General features: G+C 50.4%; 1 protein-coding gene across 2 annotated transcripts; it reads right to left on the bottom strand.

The window, feature by feature from the left end:
* OAS2 (2'-5'-oligoadenylate synthetase 2, 69/71kDa) lies at positions 694-20724 on the bottom strand. 2 transcript variants are annotated; one of them, XM_021072182.1, is made up of 11 exons: positions 18563-19181; positions 16282-16555; positions 13201-13379; positions 12081-12316; positions 11785-11920; positions 8591-8764; positions 6826-7105; positions 5305-5492; positions 4012-4250; positions 2776-2929; positions 694-1952 (listed from the first exon to the last, which is right to left on the bottom strand). In XM_021072182.1, exons 2-11 carry the CDS (start codon positions 16379-16381, stop codon positions 1866-1868), a joined length of 1773 nt encoding a protein of 590 aa, XP_020927841.1. In that variant the 5' UTR covers positions 16382-16555; positions 18563-19181; the 3' UTR covers positions 694-1865.

Genomic DNA, 20980 nt, shown 5'->3' on the forward strand with positions numbered 1-20980 from the left:
AAAAGACACAGGCGGGAGTTCCTGCCGTGGCGCAGTGGTTAACAAATCCGACTAGGAACCATGAGGTTGCGGGTTCAATCCCTGCCCTGGCTCAGTGGGTTAAGGATCCGGCATTGCCGTGAGCTGTGGTGTAGGTTGCAGACGTGGCTCGGATCCCGCATTGTTGTGGCTCTGGTGTAGGCCAGCGGCTACAGCTCCAGTTAGACCCCTAGCCCGGCAAACTCTATATACTGTGAGTGCGGCCCTAGAAAAGACGAAAAAAGAAAAAAAAAAAAAAAAAAAAAAAAAAAGAAAAGCAATGCGATCCTGCTGTATAGCACAGGGAACTGTATCTAATCACTGGTGATAGAACATGATGGAAGATAATATGAAAAAAAAAGAATGTATACACATGTATAAATGGGTCACTTTGCTGTACAGCAGAAATTGATAGAACATTATAAATCAACTATAAAAAAAGAAAAAAAAGAGAAGTGGTGCATCCAACACCAACTCATAACACCAACCGGAGGGGATGCAGACCAGACAGTTTAAAGGGCAAGGTCCCAACAAGACTGTCCCCCCTTGAGATCCCAGCTGCAAGTGGAGTTCTCAGACAACTTACTTCTGCCTGACTTGGCTTCAGATTCAGGGGTTCCCATGACTCTCATTCAGGTTCAATAATTCATCAGAATGACTCAGAATTCAGGAAAGTGCTATCTGTACAATCACATTTTATTATAGAGGATACCAGTGAACAGCCAGATGAAGAGAGACACAGGGGCGAGGGCTGGAAGGCGTTTGAACACAGAAGCTCCCTTCCTCTTAGAGTCAGAGTATGCCTTCCTCCTGATGCTCACCAACCAGGAAGGCTTGTCATCCCAAGAGTTTTTAAACAGGCCTTCATCACAAAGGCACGAGTGACTAAATCACTGGCTATGTGCTTAGACTCAATCTCCAGCCCCCCCCGCTTAGGAGGCTGGGGGTGGGGGTGGGGACAGAGCTGAAAGTTTCTGCTCTCTCATCACAGGCTTGGCATTTCTGGCACTGCCAACCCCTCTCTTGAAACTATCTAAGGGCCCATACCTCGTTAGCATAACTCAGGGGGGTTGGGAGGGGTGCCTTATGAATACACAACACACTCCTATCAGGAGAGTCCAAGGGTTTTAGAAGCTCTGTGCCAGGAACTGGGGACAAAGACCAGATCTATGCGTGCTTATGACAGCTGGTACGTGAAAAGGTAAGTGGATACATGCGGTTAACACACTTAGACCTTCAAATACCCTGGAAGCTAAAGCCGGAGGACAAAGCCTTTGGATTTGGCAAGAAGATACTCAAGGATGGGGCAGAAAAGGGAGGCTCAGAAGGAAAAGACAACAATTATATGTACGTTATGTATTCAAAGTATCTTTTATGTACATCTATCAACCGTTACAATGCAAGCCTTTGGAGAGTCTGCAGGTGTAAGAAAAGCCTGGCTCTTTACTGGTTTAGGAGACCTCGACTGGGCAGGGGCAGACGGGGTTTTGTGTGCAGAGGGAAAGAGACCGTGGCATTAGGGGAACCAGGGGCTGGGTAAAATGCACTTCCGGGAATACAGGGAGAACCCTCTGCTGAGACTTGAAGGAAGAGGAAGGAGTCAACTGGGAAAACATAGCATGGTTGACAAGACCAGGGCACATAAAGCTGGATGAGAGCTGGTACTTGCCATAAGGGAGGTGACACAAGGCAGGGTGTGGCGGTCTCAATTCAAGAGGAGTAAGAGAAGCAAGGGAAGAAGGAGTAGGGGCGTCAAGGGAGAATGGAGCTGGGTCACTCTGTCACACAGTGAACCGAGTCTTTAAAAGCAACTGCCTGATGGCCTCTAGAGGTTTCTTCCAGCACTATCAGTCCATGAATCTCCAACGTCTAAAGAACAGCTCACTGACAAGAGGATATAGCCCTGCTCCACAGCTTCCTGGTGTCTGTACTGCCTAGAAAGAAATACATGTGCAAGAACGGTACACCCAAGCAGTTAGAAACACTGGTTAAAAGAGACAAAAAAAAAAAAAAAAAAAGGAAGAAAGAAGGAAGTGTAGCTGTGCAGGTCACTATGACCAGGGACAGTCTGGGGCACTTGTGGAGAGAGGACTTGGCTGAAAAGCAAGTATACTTGGCAGCAGGTATCTTGGGTGGAGGTGGAGCTTTGGGACAGTGTGTGTGGCCGGCCCTCTTGGCTGGCTGGCCCCACCCCCAGCTGTCTGCACCCCGCTTTGGAGCTACTCTGAAGGAAGTTACAGGTAGCGCGGGACCATTCTGGACAATGACATGTGAGGGAGGCTGCTGGGGAGGCTTTTAGTAAGACACCCTGGGCAGCTAACTTCCCCCTTTCCGTTCCTGCTGCCTGTCTGTGAACCTGCCACCTGAAGGGGCACGAGCCACTTTCAGGGCCACGAAGATGCAAATCCACCAGAGGGGTGGCTCCAGAAAGAGCCAGGGAGGAGTGGGGGATTGGGGGGGCGGGCACCTGGCCAGCTCTGGAGAGGTTTCTGGTTGTTGAGCTAGGGGGCGCCGCTACTGCCTCTCGTGGGCTGAAACCAGGGACCCTGCTCACAGGGATAGCCGAGGGAACGGCTGTGTGAGGCCTAGACGGCCTGCCTTTGGATTTCGTCTAACGGGGAGGAAAAACCCAACTGTTTAATTGGTCTGTTTGAATCTGTGGCTGAGTGTGTCCGAGTGCTGCCGCAGGAGAAGCTCTTTGATTGAAGCGAGTCCCAGGGCCACCTTCAGAGGACACTTCCTTTAGATGACACTTACTGGCACGTCCCAAGACTGTATGGGATATCCACTCCCATCTTGGAAGCAGAGAGAACACAACCATTCAGTAGCCTCTTTTGCTAGAAGATGCCAACACCAGCGGTTCCCTCCGCCGACGTCGGCAGTGGGATCAGCGGGGTCCAAGATCACGGGCCTAAAGGAGAGGTGAGAAGTCATTAGAGGCATGCTCTTCAGAACCGGCAGCTTCAGAACTGGGGGCCAGTCTACTCTCAGTAATAAAACAATGTGTCTATCTGAGATGTCAGTAATGCAAACGCACCAACACGGTTCATGGTGATTTCCTAGAATTAAATTATATTCCTCGGAGAGGTTTGGAAAGCTGTCCGTTAGTTTGCACACAAAGGCACGACATGAACACCTGCTCCACGCTATGTCAACTGGGGGATGACGGTCCCCACCAGCCAGACGGTCAAGCAGGTCACGCCTGTGGTAGGTGAGCCACGGTTAATGGTTGTCTTCCTTCTATTCTTTCTCAATGTTCCTTTTTCTCTTCTCCTTTGCTTCCATTGTTTTGTTCCCTGAGGGTGGCTCTGAGTAGACACACAGATTCCTTCCTTCCTTTTTTTTTTTTAAGGGTCGCACGTGTGGCATATGGAAGTTCCCAGGATATGGGTCGAATCAAAGCTGCAGCTGCCCACCTACGCCTCAGATCTCAATGCTGGATCTGAGCCATGTCTGCAACCTACACTACAGCTCATGACATTGCCGGATCCTTAACCCGCTGAGCAAGGCCAAGGATCGAACCTGCATCCTCATGGATACTAGTCGGATTTGTTTCTGCTGCGCCACAAGGGGACGTTCCTTCCTATTCTGGAAGGATAAAGGTTTTGTGGGAAGGAGGGTAGATAAAACCTCGTCTAATAAATAGCCTGCAGGATACATTGGCAGCGAATAATAGCATTATTTCTCAGGGACGCACTTCCAAGCTCCACACCTTAGACCCGCTGAATCCACGCTTTCCCTTCTGACCTAGAAAGATGACAGCAACTCAGGGACCTGGTACCTTGGTCCTGCCTTCTCCCTTCCCCCGATGACGTTTCCCCTGCCTCCCTAGGCTTTAACCCTGGAGACTGGGAGGTCCTGCTGGTCGTCACGTTCCCTTCTGTTTCACATGAGGAAGAGTGAATGTGGACCCCGTGGGAGGTGAATCCAGGCCCCCGGAAGGGAGCTGGAGGGAATCAGGTTAAGAAAAGGAGGGGCTGGGCTTTGGGGCACCTGGTTCTCTGCATCTGGGCCAGGAGGAAGTTCCTCACGATCTCATTGTCAAAGTTGTAGTTGACCGTCCAGAAGATGCAGAGGTGCTGATATTCTGTGATCAACTTCAGGACCGTCCGGAAACCTTCAGCCGTGTCAAAGCTCAGGACCCCGCTCCCCTTCTCCCAGGCATAGATGGTGAGCAGCTCCAAGGCATACTTCGGGGGCAGAGACCCCTTTTGCTTCAGTTTGCGTTCACACTGAGGGAAGAGTGGAGACAGCAGGTGAGACTGGTTGAAGCGGGGAGGGGCAGCGAGCTTAGCAAGAGCCGCAGAGGACGCACACCGAGGACGGTGGGGCTGCCACGGGGCAACCGAGTCACGAGGCGCAGCACGGGTGGGGCTGGCCTGCTGGGGGTCTGAGTGGTGCTCCTTGACGCTGGAAAGCAGCCCACGCAGGTTTCTTAGCTGTGCCTTGGCCCTCTGTGACTTCCGAGAATTATAACATAGCTACCGTTCATACTATTTACAGCTAAAGACCCACTAAGGGCTAATTATGGGGCCAGGCATCTCACCTATGTCATCATTCCTAACCCTCCAACATGCCTACACAGCAGGCAGAGTGATGAAGTCATGGGGAAGCGAAGTGACATGCTCAAGGTCACCCCGTAGCCCTGAGTGCTCTGAGCACCCTGAGTGCAGACATGGAACCCGCAGAGACCCGTCTCCTCAGGTTTCAGGGAGCTGGACACAGAAGGGAGTGACCTCCTGAAAGAGCTGCTGTTGTGCCAGGTGTCTGCTGTCATGAAAATACTCGGAAACCAGCCCACAAGCAGGACAGCTGAGGGAAGGGCAGGCAGGGGAACCAGTAGAGGAGATGCACCCCAGGTCCCACATGTCGCTTCAGCCTGCCTTCCAGGAGGGAGCGTCTGTGTCTATTAATGATGGGCACCCGGCAGCAGAGAAGCCGTGCTGGTGACCTGAAGGCATGCAGATCTCAACTTGGCCTGCCCTCTGGAGGCGGGATAACTTGGATTCCTGCAGAATGCTTTGGATGTCAGAGCAAAGGCAAAATAAACTCAGTGTAGCAGCTCTGATAGTAGGAGGTGCCTACCTCCGACCCAACTCAACAGGATTAGTGATGGGACCTTGGCCAAGACACTCAGGGTGAGGAGTGAGGAGAGCCCTTCCCTCTGTGTGGTTCGGCCCCAGGCCCGGAAGCGCGTGGGTGCCAGGAGCACCTGCTTAGGCACTGTCTCGGACACAGGTACTGGTAAAAGTCATAACCAGGCGGCCAGGACAAGGGCTGTCATACCCATTTGTACCAGTGCTTCACCAGGCGAATTAAATCCTTCAGTTTGGTGGGCTGGGAGCGAACAAAATCGCGCTGCAGCTTCGTGAAACAGGTAGAAAATTCTCCCCCCAGGATGTCTGAGGATTTATATAAGGAGATGAGCTCAGCATAAATCTTGGGGCTGGGTGCAGAGCCGGACTTCAGGTCACCTAGCATTGGATGGGTGGGGAGAGGAGAAACTGGCGTTATGTTTTAATCTGTATAGAAAGTAACAGACGTCAAAACATTGTTGACAAATCTAATTCTGGGACATGACTTTGAACTCTGTCAGTGTCTGGAAGTGACTGATATCTAAGATATTGGGGCCATCTGCGGTGTAATGAGATATTAAAAATTGTATGGTTTATATGAGTGTAAGTAGTATTATTAAAGTGCTATCTAGACCCGCGCTGTCCAATAGTGTAGCCATTAGCCATCATGGTTATTTGCATTCAAACTAATTAAAGGAAACTAAAATGAGAAATTTAGTTTCTCAGGTGCACTAGCCACATTTCAAAGTCTCAACAGATACAGAACTAAGACATAGAACATTTTTATTATCACAGAAAGACCTTCTGGACAGCCCTGACCTCAAGTTTGCAAACCACGACCCCCAGGCTAAATCCGGTGCCCTGCTTGCTTTTGTAAATAAAGTGTTACTGGAACACAGTCATACCCACTTGTTACTGTACATTGTTGCTGGGTGTTTGCAAGCTACAGAGGAAGAGTTGAGTAGTTATGACAGATACCTTATGGTCCTTCAAAGCTAAATATACTTGCTATCTCGCCTTTTATAGAAAAAGTTAGCCTACCCCCAATCGATATGGTCATTTCCTCACTAGAGACACTAAGAACTGTTCAGAAGGAAGGTACCAGAGTCTTCTGATTTTGATTTGGAAAATGTCTGAAGTAGCCTTGGTTTCTTTCTTTCTTTCTTTTTACAGTCACACCTGTGGTATAGGCAAGTTCCTGGGCCAAGGCTCGAACTGGAGCTGCAGCTGCAGCCTAGGCTACAGCCATGGCAACACCAGATCCAAGCCACATCTGCAACCTATGCCACAAGCTCTTGGCAATGCCAGATCCTTAACTCACTGAGTGAGGCCGGGGACTGAACCTGCATCCTCAGAGACAATGAGGCATGTAGAAATTCCCAGGCCAGGGATTGAACCCGCATCACAGCAGTGAGCCAAGCCACTGCAGTGACAATGCCAGATCTTTAACCTGCTGTGCCACAGAAAACTCCTGTGTACCCCACTCTTTGATAGATGCTGGGAATGATACCGTGAGAGGATAAGATGTGGCTTCTGGCCTTCCTTGGGACACTTAAATGAGAAATGACAATGAAAATGTATACAGATGTCAGATCCTGTCACTGTGAATGCCCCCTGGTAGGGCGCTGGACCCATGACCCATTAGTACGTCACGTGACCTGCCCCCTACTCCTTCCACCGTCGCACCAGAATCCATCTTCCTCTTCCAGAAGCTCACAGCTGGGGGTCTTACCTAGTGCGTTAAAGGCAGGCAGCACATCGAAGTGTACGCATTCGTTGAGGACTTTGGATTTCAGAGAGAAGCTCAGCACCCTGGGAGCCTTCCATTTTGAGATCTCAAACGTCACTTCAAAATCCTGCGCCTGCTGACAGGCTTCCAGCTGCTTGTGGATTTCCTTGATGATGGTGCATCTCTCATTTTTTTGGGAGGTGTAGCTTTTCAGCAAGTCTGTGAACACGACGAGGTCAGCATCGGAGTTCTTCAGAGCTGTGCCTTTGGCAGTTGATCCCCCCTAGTGAAGGAAGGAAGGTAAATCCAGATACAGTGTTTTCTAGCGCTCGAGCCCCTCCCATCCCTAGGGCCTGGCACCATTTGGGCTAAGGGTAGTTCCAGGTTAAGAGTCTCCACTTAGGGAAGTCAGTCAGACGAGGAGACACCAACATCGAATGCTTTCACTGACATGTGGAATCTGAAAAAAGGACACAATGAACTTCTTTGCAGAATAGATACTGACTCACAGACTTTTGAAAAACTTATGGTTTCCAAAGGAGAGAGTTCGGGGGGTGGGGGGATGTGCTGGGGGTGTGGGATGGAAATCCTGTGAAATTGGATTGTGATGATCATTACACAACTATAAATGTAATAAATTCATTGAGTGATAATAAAAAAAAAAAAAGGAAAAAAAAAGTCTCCACTTAGGGCAGGGTCTATTTTCAAGTGAATAGAACCATATGGTTCCAAAGGTGGTTCATCTCATGCCCTTGGATGTGTGAATTTACCCACAAGCAAGCGATGGCTACAAAACAGAAATAAATTACCTACTTCTTTTTTTTTTTTTGGTCTTTTTAGGGCCAAACCTGCAGCATATGGAGGTTCCCAGGCTAGGGGTCAAATTTGAGCTGGTAGTGGCTGGTCTACACCACAGCCACAACAATGCCAGATCCTTAACCCACAGAGCGAGGCCAGGGGTCGAATCCCACATCCTCATGGATACTAGTCAGATTCGTTTCTGCTGAGCCACGATGGCAACTGCCAAATTACCTACTTCTCAAGTCCACTTCCTAAAGCCGTCTCCTGAGGACTACGTAGCTTTGCAGACTCAGAGAGAACAGATTAGTGTCAACCCTTTCCTCTCTCCTTCTTGTGGCCACAAGCATGCAGTTATCTGGCTATTGGCCAACACAAGGAGGGAAGTGCGTCAGCCCCTGTGGCTGCTGAGTCACGGAGAAGAGTGGCCCAATCTGCTGAACCTCTAACTCAGCTGATGGGATGAATTGGGCTCCAGTCACCAAAACAAGGAAGACCATCACTTTTTGGTTCCGTACGCACCTAGCCTGGAATCTGCAGTGGTTTGAAAGGTGGCCCCCAAAAGGTACGTCTGCTGGGAACCTGTGTGAATGTGAAGTTATTTGGAAAAAGGGTCTTTGTAGATGTGATTAACTTAGGGAACTGTGGGCCCTATGTCCAATGACAAATGTTCTTAGAAGGGACGAGAAGACAGACCCAGAGGAGAAGGCGATGGGAAGAGGAGGCGGAGGTCAGAATGGATGCGCCACCAGCAGCCCTCGGAGGTTAGCGCAGGATCCCAAGTCCAGTATCACTGACAGAGGCAGTGCAATAGCACCCTTCATGGAAAGCCAGTGTCCTAGCTTCCCATCTCCCCAGCTTCCCGCCCTCAGCCACCGCCCGCACACTGCGGTGGTCACGAGTGCCAGGGCTGCAGAGCCCGCTTAGTTCCACACCAGAAACACCCTGGAAGAGAAACGCCAGGGCTCACCTTGACAATCTTCTGAACCTTTGTAGCCGAATGGCGGAAGCAATTTTCTTTAAGGAATTTACAGATGATGTCCACGGCCTTCTTGGTCTGATCTAAGAAAGTCTTGTCCGGCTGGAGAAAGTCCTTGATGAACTTATCGAGATGATGGCTTGGGGTCGAGTAGAGTGATGCAGGCTGTGGAAGGACCCCCACCATGAGTGGCTCCTGCCAGCCGCCCCCCAACCCCCAGCTTCTTCCCCTGCCCCACCCGCCATCTCCCTCCTGCTGGCACATTTGTCTGAGTTCTTGCATCGACACACCCCAAGATCTCCCAGAAACAAAAATTCTCCTAGTTGCTCCTCCTCACTAGATCTCTAAGGACAGATCTGGATCCTTCTCCTCACAGATGTAATGCCCCTGGCTCTCAATTACTCTCCAGTTTCCACTTCCTGTTGTGGCAAACACCTGCTAATGGCCAGCACCTCTTAGCTTCTCCTCCTGCTCTGTTCCTTATTTTCCCATTTATTGTAGGTCCCTCCCCACTCACTACCCCCCTTCCCCGCACCCATGGCATGTGAAGTTCCCAGGCCAGGGCTGAACCCTCATCACAGCAGTGACCCAAGCCACAGCAGTGACAATGCTGGATCCTTAACCACTAGGCCACCAGGGAACTCCACTCCTATTTCAGGAGCATATGGAAGTTCCCAGGCTAGGGGTCGAATTGGAGCTGCAGCTGCCGGCCATAGCCACAGCCATAGCCATGCTGGATCCAAGTCAAGTCCAGGACCTACCCCACAGCTCATGGCAACGCCAGATCCTTAGCCCACTGGACAAGGCCAAGGATTGAACCCGAATCCTCATGGACACTAGTCAGGTTCGTAACCCACTAAGCCACAGCAGGAACTCCATGTATTTTTGACGTCTGATGACCACACGCATTGCTTTTTTAAGGTTCTATCAGCCTCTGTTAAACACCCTGAGCCCAGGTGGACTGGTTTCCAGGCACTGCTATAACATCATGATTCTGGAGACTAGACATCTGACATCCAAGTGTGGGCAGGGCCCTGCTCTCTGAAGGCTCTGGGGAGAAACTTTCCGTGTGTCTTCCAGCTTCTGCCAGTCCATGGTCATCCTTGTCTTGTGCCTGCCTCTGCTGTCACATGGCCTTCTCCCCCCACCCCGCGCCTTTTTTTTGGTCTTTTTGCCATTTCTTGGGTCGCTCCCGTGGCATATGGAGGTTCCCAGGCTAGGGGTCAAATTGGAGCTGTAGCTGCCGGCCTACACCACAGCCACAGCAACGTGGGATCTGATCCACGTCTGTGACCTACACCACAGATCACGGCAACGCCGGATCCTTAACCCACTGAGCAAGGCCAGGGATCGAACCCTCTACCTCATGGTTCCTAGTCAGATTCGTTAACCACTGAGTCACAGCGGGAACTCAGGGTGACCTCATTTTAATGATACCTGCAAAGACTCTACTTCCAAAGATCACATCCTTAGGATTCAGGGGATTTGAATTTTGCAAGAACACTATTCAACCCTCCACAGCAGGGGGAGCTGTGCCCTCGAAGGGAGCGGAAGACCCTGGAGGGTGGGACCTGTTCACTCCCTGGCCCTTGCAGCCACTTCTGGAAAGAAACCATATTCTGCTGTCTAGATGGGGTCTGACACCTGCACAGAAGTGCGGTTCCTCTTTGGGAGAGGACGTGCTCTGAGGAGCATGGGTCACGATACCTCACCTGAGCATCTCCTCTCCCCTGTTCCACCTGCTGCGGTCAGGGACTCCCGCAGGCCTGTCTGCACCTTGCTGGTGGGAGGCAGAATGGCGATACCCCTCAAACGTCCACATCCTAGTCTAGGACTACATGGATGCATTCCAGTTAAGGATCCTGAGATGGAGAGCTTATCCTGGGGTGGGGGGCAGGGTGCTGCAACCCAGTGTCATCACAAGGGTCCTCAGCAGAGGGAGGCAAGAGATTCAGATATTATTACTGTCCAGAAACAATCCATTTTCAGATTTGGCCGATTATCCCAAGGACGTCCTGTTCACAGATTCCTTCACTTCCAGGGCCCTGTGAATTTGGCAAGTTCAATTTACGTCTACCATTTCTATCCCAGATCGTTGCTCAGCGGGCCCTCAAATTCCTGTGTAAGTGATGTGCAGATGCCTGCCTCCCATAATTTGGATGTAAATTGGTCCCATACCCATATCTGTGCCATGTGAAATTCAACTGACCTATTGGGCTTCAAATGATGCATCTGCCACCCCCACCCCTCAACCCCATGACCCCCATAAAAGCTGAATGGGTTCACTGGTGTAACCAGAGAACATTCTTGTGGGACTGTCCTCTGCTAAGCCCCAAGAGTGCAAGGCAGTTGGTGCGGATAGATTTGCTCTTCCTCTGGGGAAGGGCGGGGAGAGGCCAGTGCCTCTCTTCACGGCTGCCCCTCTGACCGTCCTCCCCTTTCCAGCCTCCCGTCTCACTCTGGTCCTCTGCCCCTGCCCGACTGGAGCTCAGAGCCTATCCTGGCATCTGCAGGGGTGACTGCCACCCACTCCTCCGCTCGATTTCATCTGTGGCCCCCTTTTCTCTTTGTTCAGTTTTGCACTTGACCTTCCTTTCAGTGGGAGGGCAGGCTCCTCGTGGAGTGTTATGGATTTGGATTGTGTCCCCTGAAAAGACATGTGGAAGCCCAACCTCCGGGACCTATGAATGTGACCTGATTTGGAAAATGGGTCTTTGCAAAGAGGTGACCAAGTTAAGACGAGGTCACCACTATGCACCCTCATCTGGTATGACTGGTGTCCTTAGAAGAGAGGAGAGAGACACAGGGACAGGAGGCACTGTGGACACACAAGAGGAGGCTGTGTGACAAGGGAGGCAGAGTGGAGGGCTACTGCCACAAGCCACGATGCCAGCAACCCTCAGAAGCTGGGAGAGGCCTGGAAGGATTTGACCCTGGAAATTTTCGAGGGGGCGCGGCCCTGCTGGCACCTTGATCTTGGACTTGGAGCCCCCAAACCTGTGAAAGAATCCACTTCTGTTGCTTTAAGCCACCGGTGTACAGTGTGGTTTCACGGCAACTCTAGGAAACTGACACATGGAGAGCCTGGATGAAGCCGCAGGCCGAGTGTTGGTGGGGGGCAGGGGACTGGGGGGGGGTGTGCTGCCCACAGCAGGACATGCACTGGCTTGGAAAAGCCCTCTCACCAGAACATTCCAAGATGGTCCAGGTGACTCGTTCAGAAAAGACAACCAGGTTTCAGCTTCTAGTTTTAGCAGGTGCCAGCACGAATTATCTTGGCTCACGTTATTGGTTGGGTCCGTTGGATCCAGGATTACTGGCCTATAAATTCCATTGGATTAAAAAAAAAAAAAATCAGTTGGGCTGCTGGTGGGAGAAGAAATGAGCTGGGGGAGGATGAGGAAGCGCCCTTATTCTAAGCGGGCACAGCCTGGCCTGCAGATGAAGAGGCAAGGAGAGGGGGTGGTGGGAGGCGTGCTACCTTCGCGCCCTGAGCTGGCCCAGCAGGACGTTGCGCACGGTCTCATCTTCGAAGTTGTAGTTGACTGTCCAGTAGACACACAGCTCTCCTGGCTTCCTGATGAGCCCCAGGACCGTCCTGAGGCCTTCAGCTATGTCAAAGTCTTCTGCTCCACAGCCCTGTTCCCATGCGTAGACTGTGAGCAGCTCCAGAGCATACACCGGCAGCTGGAATGAAACCGCCAGCTTTTCCTGGCACTGCGGGCAAAGAAAAAGGCAGCAGTTAAATGGGGACCGTTCCTTCCATGCTAAGGGTCCGAAATCAAGGAACCGGAAGTCTATAGGAAGTCACTGTCCCCTGCCGATGACCAAAATGACACCATGGCTCAAATTCGATGGACTGACAATTCCAAGTGTTGACAAGAATGTTGAGCCCCTGAAGCTGTCACACATTGCTGCTGGCAGTGTGATCTGGTACACGGCATGGCATGTACGTGTACGTGTATATTTACATATACACCTAATTGTATGTGTATACCTATAACGCATATACACAAGGTGCATACACACACACACACATGCATATGGTATGCCTTACAGCACAGCAGTCTCATGCCTGCATATTTACCCAAGAGAAATGAGTGCTCAAAGTCACAAAAAGACATGTAGGGAAATATCCATCATAACCTAATTCATAACAGCCCCAATCTGAGAACCACCTAAATTTCCTTCAGCAGTGGAATGTGTCAATGTTCAGTGTATTAATGCAAGGGACCAGAACAAAGCAACGAACACCCACTAGCACATGCAACAACATGGACGAACCTCTTAGGCATAATATGGAGCGAAAGAGGGCAGATGTGACGCACATAGTCTGATTCTATTGACACTGAGTGAAAAGCAAGTGAAACTAATTTGTGGTGACCAATGTCAGGACAAGGGTTCGTTTGGGGCGAGGACTGCCTGTGAGTAGGCGGCCCGCTGGGGTGCAGGAAATGTGCCCCATCTTGATCTGGGTGTTGCCTAAAAGGACAGAAAAAGGCGCAGAGCCGTATTCTTCAGCTTGCTGTACTTTGCCGGATGTGAATTATCTCAGTGAAAGGGAAATGGATGTAGCAATAGACGCGCACTTTGAAATTTACCTGTTGATACCAGTACTTTACCAAGAGGATCAAATCCTTCAGTTTTCTGGGAAGGTTATTAAAAAACCTCTCCTGGAGTTCAGTGAAGCAGACTGAGAACTCGCCAGGGCTGGCTTTCATCATATCCAAGGATCTTTTGAGGTCTCGATAGGTCCAGGGGCTGGGCTTCTCACTTAAGCCTGGTATCAAAGAGACCCGTGGAACTTTTAGTATTCATGGAACTTGACCTTGGTGAGCCCACACATTCCCTGCCTCGTCCCTAAGAGAACTGGTAGATTTGCGTAAAAGGTGAGGGGTGGCTTGTCCTGCTAGACAATAAAGCATAGACTCTAAAATGAGTCTTATGGACACGGTATGGGGCTGTCCTAAGAAAGGTCAGTAGGACCAAACGGAGGGACAGGAGACACAGTTACAAATGCAAAAGGGGGGATCCAAATGAGTAGGGAAAGGATGGTTTCTTTAAAAAAATGGCCCTGGCGCCGCTGGCACCCATCTGGAAGACAATAATGTTTATATACCTCATGTGGTATATTCTGCTATCGAGCCTGTCCAGTGAATTTCTAAATCAGAGGGTCAAGGGTGCAGGCGGGCAGGGTGAAGGCAGAGTGCTGGAGGCTGGGGATGAAGGCCTGTGGGCAGGCGCACGCCCTGCAGAGTGGAACCCCAGGAGATGGGGCTGACGAGGGGCAAACTGGGTGCCTCCCGGAATCCTGCTGTGGAGCCAATCGGGGAACACAGGCCCAGGAGCCTCCTGGGTCAGTGAGCCTGGGACTCAGAGTTTTCCATATTAGCTCTGCAGATCGGATACTCCAGTGGGAGAGAGTATCCCCACTTGGGCCTCTGTATTTTCTACTAAGTTTCCCTTCTGATTCTGATACTCACCGGAGTTTGAACACCACTGGTAGGGAAACGAGAAAGCAAGGACAGTGGAGGAGATGGCAAGAGAGTCCAGAATTTAATCATAGGGTTTCCTTTCTTGCCAGCTGAGCCCTACGGTTTAGATAAACCAGGAGACAGCAGCCGGATTATTCTTATCATTCACCTTGACAGATACTTACTGACGTCTTACTATCAGCCAGGCATGGTTCTGTGCACTTGCGGCAGAGAGGCGGACGGAAAAAGCATTCCGCCGTCTTCATAACAACAATAATACAGCTAACATGGACTGAGTGCTTACTCTATGCCAGGCACAGTTTAAGCCCTTCCTGTAGAGGGAAATATGTGAGCCTCACAAAACTCTCATGTGGTTCGTGCAATCAGCTGCTCACTTACAGATGAGGAAGCTGAAACACCAAGAAGTCAAGTAAATAGAAGAGTCGTGCTTTGGGTCAAAGACCCTGGGGAGAGAGCAGTGGTGGTACATGGCTGTGGAAAGGGACGTAGAGGTGAAAGAGGTTGGCTTGGAGCTGGTGTGAAGAGCAGGCCAGATTAGTTAGGCTCATATTTAGTAAAAAGTAATTTTAAAATCCCCCAGTTAGGTTACTTTTCTCAGAAAGCAACCATGATTGTTTTCCTCTAGAAAAGGGATGTTTGGAATGTGTAGCTCTACCGCCATCTGGTGGCAGCTTCTGATTCTTACACATGAGGAAGAGCTGATTTCTTTTTCTCACACCATCCTCGAAGGATGGGCGAACCCAGCAGAGGGCGCCCGGGCCTCATCTCCAACCACCCGGCTCTGAACCAGAGGGAAGAACAGGATTTCCAAGAATTCTCAGTGACACTGTGCCCCTTCACCTTGACTCCAGCCCCGGTTTGAGGCAGGCAAGTATTCTCAACCCTTATTGTCCTAAAGGGCTTAGAAGGTAGCCGTTTCTAGCCTGATCTTACTGATGGCAAAAGTGGGTTATAGTGGGAGCAGGATAAGAATTCGGGGCTGCCTACCTTATAAATTAGTGCATTTTCAGCTTGTGATAATATATGTACCTATAGACTAAGCTATAACTACTGAGACTTGTTTATTCAATCAACCATCCATCCATCCAACTATCCACCTATCCATACATCCAACCATTTACCTTTTTTTTTGTTTTCTTTTTTGTATTTTTAGGGCCACACCCACGGCATATGGAGGTTCCCAGGCTAGGGGTCTAATTGGAGCTGCAGCTGCTGGCCTACGCCACAGCCACACCAGATCCGAGCCGAGTCTGAGACCCACACCACAGCTCACGGCAAGGCCCGATCCTTAACCCACTGATGGAGGCCAGGGATCGAACCTACAACCTCATGGTTCCTAGTTGGATTTGTTTCCACTGTACCACGATGGGAACTCCCCAACATTTATCCATTCAAATAGCTACCCATGGAAAATCCTTGCATCAATGTTAACCTGATTAGAAGGCAGATGTCAAAAATCTGCCCCATCCAAACTCTCCCCAGATGTCTGCTCCATCTTCTTCCTCTAATGAACATTTATTCTAGTCTAAATCCTCAAGTATGGTACACAGACCAGAAGCAACATCATGGCACTGGTTAGAAATACAGAATCCCTGGAGTTCCTATTGCGGCTCAGCTATAATGAAACTAACTAGTATCCATGATGACATGGGTTCAATCCTTGGCTTCGCTCAGTGGGTTAAGGATCCACTGCTGCCATGAGCTGCGATGTAGATCACAGCCATGGCTCGGATCCCTTGTTGCTGTGACTGTTGCTGTGACGTAGGCCAGCAGCTATAGCTCTGATTCCACACCTGGCCTGGGAACTTCCAGGTGCGGCCCTTAAAAAAAACCCAAAAAACCAAAAAACAAAAGCAGAATCCCGGACCCAGATCTTCTGAATCAGAACCTGCATTTTAACAAGTTGCTCATATGATCTGTGTGCACGTCACAGTGTGAGAAGCTCTAGATTCTAGAGTCTAGAACATTTTCTCCTAATTAGAAGACGGAGAGTCATTCTAAAGAAGAGAGTAAGTTCAGGGCAGGAGGAAGCGCCTCTCTTGAAAGTCCTTCATTTTGGAAAGCACCAATGGTATTTATGCCACCCTCAGGCTATCCACCACCCTTTTCTTTGGCTTTGCTCTCTGCACAAGCCCCTCCAGACCTGTTACACACCCCACCACCCCACACACACCCAGGAGGGCTCACCTAGAGCATTGAAGGCGGGCAGGATCTTGAAAGTGATGCTCTGCTCTTTAGCGAACAGCTGGATGGTGGTGGGCCCACTGTTGAAGTTCTGGATCTCCATCTTGGCTTCCAGCTTCCTTGTGAGCTGACAGCATTTCAACTGTGCCCAGATTTGGCTGAGGAGCTCAGAGTGGTTTTTACTCTGATCCTGGAATTTCTCAAGGTCACTGATGAAGATGACAAGGGAACCATCAGAGTTGCCCCTCAAGACTGTTTTCCGGCCGTACGAGCCACCCTGTCAGCAACAGAGAAGCCGATGTGAGCCTCTGAACCATTTGTGTGTGTGTGTGTGTGGGGGGGGGGGGGGTCACAGGGTGCCCCAGCAGGTAGAAATGTTTCTCAACACAAGCAAAAGCTCCATGTCACCAGAGCCTAAAAGTCTGGTTCATGTGACCACCCAAGACGCCCCCAGCATCGCTTTTCATTCCAGCTCCAGACTGGAGGCCACAAATGGCCACCAGCAACAGAATGGACAAATGCAGTGTATCGACATGATGGAATACAGGACAACAACGAAATGATAAACAACAGCTGCCCATAACCACACACATTTCTTCAACAGATGGGTCCAAAACCCCACTAAAGCTGCATGGTGCACGATTTCTTTTACATAGGGTGAACAACCTGTCTGGCTTACCCTGGACATTCTCAGTTTTGGCACCAAGAGGCCCATGTCCCAGAAAACCCTTCAGTTCTGGGCAAATGGGATAGCTGGTCACCTTATATTTATACAGAGTTTAAAGACCAGCCAAAAGAATTTATGCTGTTAGAAGTCAGGAGAGTGGTTGTTTGGGCTTGGGGGTAGTGACTGGATGCGAGGTTCAGGGGCTCTTGGGTGGGGGCTGGAAACATTTCATTTCTCCATCTGGCTGTAGGTTACACATATATGCTGTTTGTGGCAATCTATAAGGCTGTACACTTGGATCTGTACTTCCTACCTCACAGCCACAGCAATCCTGGATTTGAGCTGCATCTGCAACCTACACCACAGTTCACAGCAACGCTAGATCTTTAACCCACTGAGCAAGGCCAGGGACTGAACCCACATCCTCATGGATAGTTGGATTCATAACCCACTGAGCCACAATGGGAACCTCCTGTGTACTTTTTGTATGTATTATTTTTTAAGAGATCATATCCCCAAAGTAGCATTTATTTACCCACTGAATTCCAAAACATTTAATATATGTCTGGCATTTTGTAATCACCCATCATGATTGACATGGGCTGACACACTTGGCGCTGTCAGGATACACAAGGACGATAGCCAAAGAGTTACAAAAGAAAATCCATTGATTCTTTTTTTTTGGTCTTTTCTGTCTTTTTAGGGCCGCACCTGTGGCATATGGAGGTTTCCAGGCTAGGGGTCGAATCGGAGCTATAGCCGCTGGCCTATGCCACAGCCAAAGCCACAGCCATGCCAGATCCGAGCCGTGTCTGCAACCTACACCACAGCTCAGAGCAACGCCAGATCCTTAACCCACTGATCGAGGCCAGGGATGGAACCCGCAACCTCATGGTTCTTAGATTCGTTTCCACTGTGCCACAACGGGGACTCCAGAAAATCTATGATTCTTAAACAATCATACACACTCCCAAAGTCACAGGTATCAAAATTTTAGATGCATTGCATTGAAAAGGTTTGTCCATGTCATAATTTAAAGAGGGAAAATAGGTGCTGGGAGTTCTCATTGTGGCTCAGTGGTTTGAGAACCTGACATAGTCTCCATGAGTGTGCGGGTTCGATCCCTGGCCTTGCTTAGTGGGTTAGGGATGCGGCAAGCTGCAGTGTAGGTCACAGAGGCAGCTTGGATCTGGCATTGCTATGGCTGTGGTGAAGGCCAGCAGCTACAGTCATATCGGACCCCAAGCCTGGAACTTCCATATGACCTAGGTGTGGCTGTATAAAGGAAAAAAACAAACAAGGCACTACTGAAACCGCACATTAAATGGTTATTAAGCTGACTGACAGAATCAAGGGTCTCAGCTTCCCCTGTTCTCCATTAGCTGAAGAAAGAGGTGAGAGGGGTGAATTCATTTTTGCATGCACAGCAGTACTGCTTAAGGAAATGCTATCAGCTTGTTTTGGAAATCATATCCCCAAAGTAGTATTTATTTTACCCACTGAATTCCTTGAATACTTACTGCAGCCTGTCTGGCTAACTCTCCTTCCTAACTTCCCCACTGCTATCTCCTGCCTTTTACCTAGACCGACAGTTGTGGTAAAACCAGCTGGACGCACCTGTCTGCACGATTCGAAAAGGGAGCTCCCCTGGGCTCGGGGCAACCGTCAGCCCAGCAAGGCGCCTGGTTGCCTTCTCTGGCTTCCCAGTCCTACGGGTCGCTGGCCCAGAGGGTGAGGTTGTCTCGCAGCAGCTGCATGATGAGCGTGGAGTCCTTGCAGGACTCCAGCTCGGCTCTGGTATCCTCGATGGCCTGTTTGGCTAAGAGGCAGGGCTGCTTGCGCGCCTCCTGGATCTCGTAATAGAACCCGGAGAAGCTGAGGGCCAGGCCCAGCCGCCTGGGTGCGTCAGGTGCACATGTTCTTTGCCGATTTCCAAGGCTTAGGTCACGCTGTTTTCCTTCTCGCCGGGAGCCGCCTGGGCCAGGCAGCGAGAGTAGTCGCTCTTCAACTTCAGGTAGAAGACCTTTCCTTGCACAGGAAACCGTTGTGTAGTTGTCGATGAGGAGGTCGTCCAGCTGAGCCAGTGCGTCCTTGCACCCCGTCTCCAGCCCTCCTTCTCCATCTTCTCCCGATAAGCCTGCACCTTCGCCGTTCTCATCGGCCTTGCTTTTCTAAAGCTCAAGGCTGCTGCGGACCCTCCAGGAAGACCGCCGGGCACCGACCACGTTCTTTTAGGCCTCGGAGAGGAGATTTCGGTCTTTGTTGGAGAGAGCTGCGTCAAGCTCCGTCCCCTTCAAGTCTCCGACAAAATCTGTGCACACAGCAGGTAGCTGCAGGAGAGCATTTTTCAAGCCTCTGCAGCGGGGGCCGCGCGGTCTTAGCGCTCCACCTGCTTCCGCTTCCGCTTCCGCTGGGGTGGCCGCGGAGCGCCCTGCCTCACACGCGCACGCGCGCGGCTTGGCGACCCGCCCCCGCCCCCACTCCCCTGCCGCCCGGCGCTGCGTGTGTTAGAAAAAAGTTAACAATGTTGAGAGGTAGGATGGCTTCGGGTTAAGGGTGCAAGCTCCCAAACGGATCACTAGCGCTTACAATCCCAAATTGGATATCAACTATTAAATAACTTCCCCGTGCCTCAGTTTCCTCATCTGGGCCCAGGCAGAAGACGCCAAAGGCTCGGATGTCTTTACTGCTGGGGCTAGTGGATGCATGTAAGGGCAGAAGCCAGAAAGCGCTGTGACTGCAGAGAAGCGGGATTCCAGTGCTGGAGAGCCTGGGATTGGGCATCTACAATGCCCTCTCCCTACCCTAGGGTCTTAGCACCTTCTCAGCATCCTTTCTTCTCCAAAGGTCCAGAATCTTCCGTCTCAGCCCCAGGATTTGTGTCTGTAGCACCAAACATTTCTAACTGATGAGAGCGCCCCACCCCTGGCTGTTGAAACCACAGAGCATCGGTAGGAAGCTTTACTGAAGTCTTCTAGCCTCAGTTTACCCCTCTGGAAAATAAGGAGATTAGAAGCAATAACAGTAATCACAGCTAATTTATTTCACTTTTTTTTTCTTTGGCTGTGCCAAAGCATGTGGAAGTTTACGGCCCAAAGATCGAACCCATGCCACAGTTGCAACCTGCGGCAATGCTGGATCCCTAACCCGCTGCCCCAAATGGGAACTTCTTTTGTGCTAACTTTGTACCAAGCCCTGTGCAAGAACATTATATGCTCAAGCCTCTTAACATTTTGTGATGAGTATTATTGCTCTCCCATTTTATAGACTCAGACACTAAGGCACAGAGAGGTTAAGCAAACTGCTCTGGGTCACACAGTAGTAAGAGGCAGAACCAGCTCCCAACCTGTACTCCTAAACTCTGTACTGTATCCCACCATCTCAGTTGAGCAGCATGGGGAATATGATGATGTCTGTGTGCCCAGGGCCTGGCACACAGTAGGTGCTCAGCACCAAGTCTTTCTTCCCTCTGGCTCCCTGAAGGCCTGACCCCAGCCCTCTACTCACTCTGGCCACGCTTATCACCAGGGGCAACTGCTCAGCATCCTGCAGGACTTTGCAGATGGTGTCCACGGTCTGGTCGATCTGTTTCTGACAGTCTTCAGAGGGTCTCAGGTTGTTCTGGACAAACTCTCCCAGTTTCTGAGGAGGCCGGTCATAGAGATGGGACCCCCAGTTTCCCATTGCTCTGGCTGGCTGCTGAGAAGACAGCTAATGGCTGAGCTGGAGGCAGAAGAGAAAGAGAACTTTTATGCCCAGAGCCAGAAAACCGAAACTCATCACAGGGGAAAAGGAAACTCACAGGGCCTTTCCAGCTGACTGCCTCAGGATTTTCCCCGCCCCTATGACTATCGGCCAGCCTCTCAGCTGCTGTAGTGAAAAGGGGAGTCACCGGCGCTGGCTCATGAGGGCTTGATACACACTAGATCTGTGTCCTTGAGCACATTGTTGGTCCTTTTTGTGCTTTGATTTCCCTATCTGTAAAATGGGGGTAACAACAGTACCTTTCTCATAGCTTTTTTTTTTTTTTTTTTT

The sequence above is a fragment of the Sus scrofa genome, chromosome 14 (assembly GCF_000003025.6).
Source record: "Sus scrofa isolate TJ Tabasco breed Duroc chromosome 14, Sscrofa11.1, whole genome shotgun sequence".
In the NCBI taxonomy this organism is placed as follows: domain Eukaryota; kingdom Metazoa; phylum Chordata; class Mammalia; order Artiodactyla; family Suidae; genus Sus; species Sus scrofa.

Excerpts from the sequence above, each read along its gene's own strand:
- OAS2 (XM_021072182.1), bottom strand. The coding sequence starts at position 16,381 with ATGGAGATCCAGAACTTCAACAGTGGGCCCACCACCATCCAGCTGTTC. Across the intron at positions 5,493-6,825 it reads GCCTGCCTTTAACGCACTAG|GTGACCTGAAGTCCGGCTCT; the intron begins GTAAGACCCCCA and ends ATCCAATGCTAG. Across the intron at positions 4,251-5,304 it reads TGAAGCACTGGTACAAATGG|TGTGAACGCAAACTGAAGCA; the intron begins GTATGACAGCCC and ends CTCTTCCCTCAG.